The sequence below is a fragment of the Corvus brachyrhynchos genome, unplaced genomic scaffold (genome assembly GCF_000691975.1).
Source record: "Corvus brachyrhynchos isolate BGI_N302 unplaced genomic scaffold, ASM69197v1 scaffold420, whole genome shotgun sequence".
NCBI lineage: Eukaryota > Metazoa > Chordata > Aves > Passeriformes > Corvidae > Corvus > Corvus brachyrhynchos.
Genome location: NW_008235739.1, coordinates 161,002 through 168,344, shown reverse-complemented (window position 1 = coordinate 168,344; position 7,343 = coordinate 161,002). Strand labels below are relative to the sequence as shown.

General features: G+C 52.7%; 1 protein-coding gene across 1 annotated transcript in view; it reads right to left on the bottom strand.

The window, feature by feature from the left end:
* The window catches only part of LOC103616394 (otoferlin-like), a 76,415-nt gene that overhangs the window by 38,711 nt on the left and 30,361 nt on the right, over positions 1–7,343 (bottom strand). The window contains 2 exon segments of the mRNA XM_008634595.2: positions 159–232; positions 5,923–5,952. Of these exon segments, the coding sequence (XP_008632817.2) occupies positions 159–232; positions 5,923–5,952 (104 nt within the window).

The following is a 7,343-nucleotide window of genomic DNA, read 5'->3' as shown; positions in this document are numbered from 1 at the left end:
TGAATGGAAACAACAATGAATTTCCACCTGCTGCCCTCTCCTGCCTTTCCAGAGGTATCCAGTTCCAGCCCCACCACGGTGCCAAGCCCAGGGAACAAGCAGCCCTTCCTCTCCCGCTGCTGCTGTCCCAGGAATCCACCATCATTCCACAACCGTACCTTGTTTCCGATGCTCGTCCTTGGACGGACGTGTCTTTCCAAGCTTCATGGCTGAAAAAACTCCTTTTCCAGCTCTGGATGAAGAGAGGGAGAATAAAAATTCCCATTAAGTGCTGTATTTTAGTGTTTTCTAGGACCTGGGAGGTGGGAACAGGAGGAATTTCTTCCAGAGGGAAAAGAGGAAATATCAGCTGAAAAACAGAGCAGGGAATATTCCAGAGGCAGAGGCAGGATCACAGTGGAATCCACAGCCCTGGAATCTTGGAACCCATTTTTTATCTGGGAATCATAACTTGGGATAACTGAGCAGAGTCCCTGCTGGGGGTCCGTGTTGTGGTCCCACTCCTCATCTCTCCCAACCGGTTCATGGAATTTCTTTCCAAGAGACCAAAAAATGAAACGACTGAAAATGAAACACCCAAAAATCCAAACATCGAAACACCCAAAATTTCAGACACCCCAAATTTCAGACACTCCAACTACTCCCCCACCTGTGAGGGGGGAAATGTTTTTAATCGGAAAATTCCCATCACTGGAAGCGTAGGAACCTTGGCAGCTTTGCTGGAGATGTTCTTGGGGCAGCTTGGAAATAACACGGGACCTCAGCTCCAGGCTGGACCTCAGCTCCAGCCAGGATCACACCCCACCTGCAGGCTGGACCTTTCCTCAGCTCCGGCCAGGACCTCACCCTTTTCTTCTACCTCACCTCCAAACTGGGACCTTCCCCCCCTCCTGACTGGACCTCAGATCCAGCCGGGACCTCACCTCCTTCCTGGATCTCACCTCACTTCCAGGATGGACCTTTCCTCACTTCCTGCCTGGACCTCACCCCCAGCCTGGATCTAACTTCCAGACAGGACCTCACTTCACCTCCAGCCCTGACCTCACCTGCTGCTTGGACCTCACCTCCAGGATGGACCTTTCCCCACCTCACCTCCAGCCCGGATCTAATCTCCAAGATGAGCCTTGCCTCCAGGTTGGACCTCACCTCCAAACGAGGAACTCAGCTCCAGGCTGGACCTTTCCTACAGCCCAGGTCTAACCTCCAAGATGATCCTCACCTCCAGCCTGGAACTCACCTCCAACTGGGACCTCACCTCCAGCCTGGACCTTTCCTCACCTCCAGCCAGGACCAGATCTCACCTCCAGGCTGGAGCTTTCCTCGTCTTCTGACTGGACTTCACCTCCAAACTGGGACCTCACCTCCAACATGAACCTCACCTCCAGATGGGAACTCACCTCCACCCTGGACCTCACCTCCAGCCTTGATGTCGCCTCCAAGCTGGACCTCACCTCCAAACTGGGATCCACTTCCAGCCAGGACAACATGTCACCTCCAGCCTGGACTTTTCCTCACCTCCAACCCAAATCTAATCTCCAGCCAGGACCTCACCTCCAGCCAGGACCTCACCTCCAGCTGGCTGCCAGGCCAGGGGATCCAGCGGATCCAGAGCTCCTGGATCCTACGAGATTGGGATGTGCTGCCCACAAGACAACGCCATGGAATCTGTGGGGTTTCCCAGTCCCACCTCTGGATGAGGCCAAGGGGTCAAGTTTTATCCTTGGGAATTTTTTCCCAAGACCAAGAAACCCTGGAATTGCAGCCAGCCTGGTGCATCCTGGTTGGAAGCAACCCCCAGAAGTCTGCAGGCTGCAGAGAGAGCCGGAGCAAGCGGGAAGAAAATTAAAGAGAATGGGAAAATAACATTATCTGAGGAAGAGGAATCCAGTCGGGATAAGATCCAGGAACTATTTAAATCTGGGACTAAAGCAACACTCCGGCCTCTGGGAGCTGCGATTAATTCCCAGGAGGCTCCATGATGGTGCAGTTTTTCCATGGATTGGAGGAGAAAAGGTGAGGATGTACCTGTACCTGTAATCCCACCAGGAAACACCCAGGGGATGGAACCCTTTGGAGCTGTTTTCAAACTCATTTCTTTAATGAGGAAATGCTGGAATCACGGCTCAGGTTCTGGAATTCTGCTCCCAGACCGCTCTCCGCCACAGAGATTCCTTCCAGCCCGGAATACCCAGCAGCCAGAGCCCTCCATAAGACAACACACCTCCAGTTGGACTACATTCCTTTCTTTTCCATGGAATTCTTAGAACCGGAGAGCAAAAAGTCCCTCCAGTCCCAGAGCTGCCATTTTACCTGTGGATGCTCAGGGATAAAATCCCTTTTCCAGGAATTTCTGAGGTTCCTTGGGAAGGAAAACCAAAGTGAGGAGCAGCTGGTGATGGACCCTGCAGGGAAAAACCTGGCAGGGTCCTCTCCCATCCTCCCAAATCCACGGACACCGAGGATGCTTTGGATCCCTCGAATGTTCCCGTCAGTAAAACGATGACGGTGGTTTTGGGCCATTTGGAAAAAACTGGGATTAAGTGCTTGGTCCAAGGAATGTGCGCTGAGACCCATCCCAGCATCACCATCCCAACCCAGCCCCTTCCCAAGGGATCCATGCGGGAGCTGGGATCGCCCCTCCGGCCCCTCGTGGAGTGGGGACTCAGGGAAGGAATTGGGATCAGCAGCTCCATGTGTTCCTAAAGGCCCTGGAGCTGGGGAAAAGCCTCTGGAACATCCACGGGATGAGGTGGATCAGAGGGAAAAATCCAGAGGGCTCCAGGCCCGTCCATGGAACAGAGCTCCAGGTGCTGTGTCCGTGTCCATCCCAGTTCCTCTGAGCCAATTCCCAGCACTGGGAATGGAGCCCTGGGAAGGGGAAGGGGCAGGGAATAACAGAGTTTCGAGAGTGCTGGGGGAAGGGGAAAAAATGGAAAGAAACAAGGGGGAAGGAAGAGGGGAAAAAAGAAAAAAAGGGGAAAAGAAGGGGAAAAAAAGGATGGAAAAGAAAAAGGGAAAATAAAGAAAAAATTGGGAAAAGGGGCAAAAAACAAAAAAGAGGAACTAAAGTAAAAAGAGACAAAAGGAAAAAAGAGGGAAAAGAAAAAAGGAAGAAGAATAAAAGGCAAAAACATAAAAAGAAATAGAAAAGAGAAGGAAAAGGAGAAAAGGGGAAAAGAGGGAAAAATGAGGGAGAAAAGAAATGGGGGGGAAAAGATGGGAAGGAAAAACAGGGAGGTAAAAATGGGGATGGACAAATGGGGAGGGAAAATAGAAAAAAAAAGGAAAAAACACAGAAAAAGTTAGGAAAAAAACCCCAGGAGGAATAAGCAGAGGGGGAAAAAAAGAAAAAAAATGGGAAAAAAAGGTAAAGGGAAAATAAAATGTGGGGAGGAAAAACCTGAGGGAAGAACAGGGGGAAAGTAGGGAAAAAAAAGAAAAAAAACCAGAAAAATTTGGGAAAGAAACCCCAGGAGGAATCGGGGGGGGGGGAAGGAAAAAAAAAAGGGAAGAAAAAATAAAGGAAAGAAAAAACATGCGGAAAAATCCTGTCAGGATTAAAACATGCTGAGGATAAAGCAGGGGAAAAACCTCCAAAGGAACAGGAAAAAGCACCAGGAAAAGGAAGGGGAGGAAAAGAGGGAAAAAAAACAGGAAAAAAGGAGAAAAAGAGGAATAACAGGAAAAAAGAGACAAAGAAATAAATTCCAAAGCAGTGGATTTTGGCCGATTTTGGCCGATTTTGGCGGCACTTGGCAGGTGCGGAGGAGAAGTGAAGGAACAGGATGAGGATGAGGACGGAGCCATCCCAAATGTTCTGGAGCAGCTTCCGAGTGGCTCATCCCGATCCCCAACCCCTTCCCAATCCCCACCCGTCCCTTTTCCCAGCTGGGTGAGCCCTGCCCAATCCCAAACACCTCCCCCTTCCCATCCCAGCTTCTACCTTCACCCAGCCCTGCAGGAGAAGGTTCTGGAAGAGCTGAGCCGGGAATGGCGGCACCTCTATGGTGGAACGGCCATCCCAGTGCCCGAGGGGACGGAGCAGGGATGGGGGATCCCTCCGAGCCTCCTCCGTGGGCGGAGCGGGAGTTCTGTGGGCTCTTCCCGATCCCTCCGCTGCTCCCGCCACGCTCCCGACGGCGCCGGTGGGAAGCGGGGGCTGGCGGAGAGCTGACACCGTCTCCACATGAATATTCCATGAGGATCCGCGGCCCCGCGGAACCTGAGCTGCTGCCACAGCAGCTGGAGCGCTCCTTTGCCAATACCCGGCCTTCTCCCTCTTTCCCGAAGAACCGATCTCCGGAGAAGCTGCTGCTGCTCCAGCACATCCCACCTGGATTCTGGAAAATTTGGGGTGGAGGAGGGAGCATCCTGATGCTGATCCCACGTCAGCAGAAACTTCCAACAAAGTTTGAATCTGTATTAGACACGGGAGATTCCACCCAGCCTCCAGAAGTGCTCTTCCCGTGGATTTTCTGCGGTCTAATACGGGATTGAGCATGGATCATCTCCAGTTCCACAAATCCTCCTGCTGCTCCTCTTGGCTTTGTCCTTTAGGATTTCACCCATGGGGATCTCCCAAATCCACAGGGATTCTGGAGCCACGGCAGGGAGACAGGAGCAGCCTCTCCTGGCCAGATTCCAGTTAAAGATCCTGTTACTGGTGAATTATCCATGGATAAAAGGACATTGTAATCACTGCTTTTTGCTGGGAGCAGGGAGCAGCATTCCCACGGCTCACTTCCTTGAAGGAATTCCGCCTGTCAGGAATCTTCCTGTTCTTCCAGGGGACAGATCCTGGTTCATCCTACACCCACCACCCTTGGGAAGATCCCAACCCTCAATCCCTTTGTGCCTCTTCCCAGAGGAAGGACCAAAGCTGGGAGATCTCTTCCCGTTTTTCCTGACTCTGCCCTCGCCTTGAGGACATTTTCCTCCTTTCCCACCTCGTCTCCTCTTCCTCACTTTATCCCATTAATTGGGAAGGTCCAGCCATGGGATGTGCCATGAATTGATCCTTAAACCACGAAACAAGGAACGGGAGCCAGAAGAGACCTCCTGGATGGGGAAGTGCCTGGGGGTGATTCCAGGAGCATTCCCTGGAGCTGAGTTTAAATTTGAGCCGAGCTGCTCCAGCAGAGCTGGAGGATCCGGCTCTTGGGAGAACAGCCCGGTCTGGTATCCATGAAAACAGCTGGGAATAAGAGGAAGGCAGGAGCTGGAGAAACCTGGCAACCTAATGTGGGCACAGGAGCTGTTGGATCATGGAATCAAGGAATTCCCAAGTGGGAAGGGACCCACTGGGATCATTGATCCAACTCCTGCCCAGGACACCCAAGCAATCCCACCCTGTCCCTGTCCAAGCGCTCCTGGAGCTCTGGCAGCCTTGGGAATGTGACCATTCCCTGGGGAGCTGTTCCAGTGCCCCACCGGCTCTGAGGGAAGAACCTTTTCCTGATATCCAAAGAAAAGCCGGATCTAAGTCCCATCTGCACCCTGACCTCTCCTGTCCTGTCCGTGCCCAGGCTGGGAAACTCCCTTCATCCAGATCGGACGGATCCAGGCTTCCCTCAAAACCTCTCAGTTCCCTTCCGGCGCTGCCAGGCTCCAAAGCTTTTGCTGGATAAATATTCCTTGGTTTTTTGGATAAATATTCCCTGCAGGCTCCAAACCCTCAGGCCACACATCCAAGAGAGCCAAGTTTTTCCAGGGTGGACAGGTCCAGCTTTGGAAAAGGGAGGGCCCAGCCACTGGATCAGCTGGAGAAGTGGGAACCAGGAGGAAGAGGAGCAGGGAGAGCAAACCAACCGGATCAGCTGGAAAAGTGGGAACCAGGAGGAAGAGGAGCAGGGAGAGCAAACCAACCAGATCAGCTGGAAAAGTGGGAACCAGGAGGAAGAGGAGCAGGGAGAGCAAACCTACTTGTGCTCCTTGGTCTTCTCCTTGCCTTTGCTGGAGCCGGTGGCGGAATATCGAGGGAATAAAAGGCAAACAAACTTCAGTGCACCAAGGAATCCGGGAATCATGGAATGCTTTGGGTGGGAAGGGACCTTAAGGATCCCTAATCCCACCCCTACCATGGGCAGGGACACCTTCCACTATCCCAGGTTTTTCCAAGCCTGTCCAAGCTGGCCTTGGACGCTTCCAGGGATCCAGGGGCAGCCACAGCTTCTCTGGGAATTCCAGCCCAACCCCTCCCCATCACCACAGGGAAGAATTCCTTCCCAATATCCCGTCCAAACCTCCTCACTCTCAGCTTAAAATTTAGGCGGAAAACATCCCTGCATGGCTTAGGATACCCCAGCTCCCAGCACTGGAGCTGGAAGCGATGGACATTCCCTGGATTTGTGTTTGGGGCTGGCAAAGCAGCACTGCTGTGCAGGACACGTGGGATTCCCGGATTCCATTCCCGGATTTGGGAAGCTCCTAGGCAGGGGACAAGGCTTCTCCTTTCTGGAGAGGGGAATGGTTTTCCTTATCCCCCTGCAGAGGTGCATCCATATCCCCCCTCCAGAGGGGCCTGTGCTGCAGGGCGTGGGCTGGATCTGGAATTCCTCATTCCCGCCCCGACTCCGCATCGGAAACATCAATCCCTTCCTTCCCTGTTCCCTTTGGGATCCTGCTCCACTCTCTGGCTTCTGTTTTCCTTCTCTCTCATATTTCTCTCTCCAAGTCCTGCCTCCCTGTTTTCCTCTCCAGGTCCTGCCTCTCTCTTTCCTTCCGTTTTCCTCCCTGGTCCTTCTTCCCTGTTTTCCTCTCAGATCCTGCTTCTCTCCCTGTTCTCCTCCCTATTTTCCTCCCTGGACCTGCCTCCCTGTTTTCCTGTCAGGGTTCCACTCCAGTCCTGCTTCCCTATTTTCCTCCCTATTTTCTTCCCTAATTTCCTCCTGCGTCCTGCTTCCCTCTTTTCCTCCCTATTTTATTCCCCAGCACTGCTTCTCTCCCTGTTTTCCTCCCCGGTGCTGCTTCCCTGTTTTCCTCCCGGTTTCCCTCCCTCTCCCTCTCTCTCTCCCATTAACCGCCCTCATTGTCCTGCAGCAATTAGGGAGGAGAAAGCAATTAAGCAGCTCGGGGATGTAATTAAGGAAGCTGGAGTTAATTACAGCAGCTCCTCCGCCGGACTGGGGACAAGGGACAGGGGAACTGATTTCAGAGCCTGAGATTCCAGCTCCTTGTGCTCTGAGCGGCTGGAAAACCATCCAGGAAAAGATTAAATTGTGAAGGGTTGCTGGATGGGTTTTGGGAGAGGGGAATTCCATAAGGGCTCCAGCAAAAACTGGGACATGGGTGGGAAACTGGGAAGAGCAGCACAGGCAGGGATCAGCTTGGAGCCTGCTCTGATC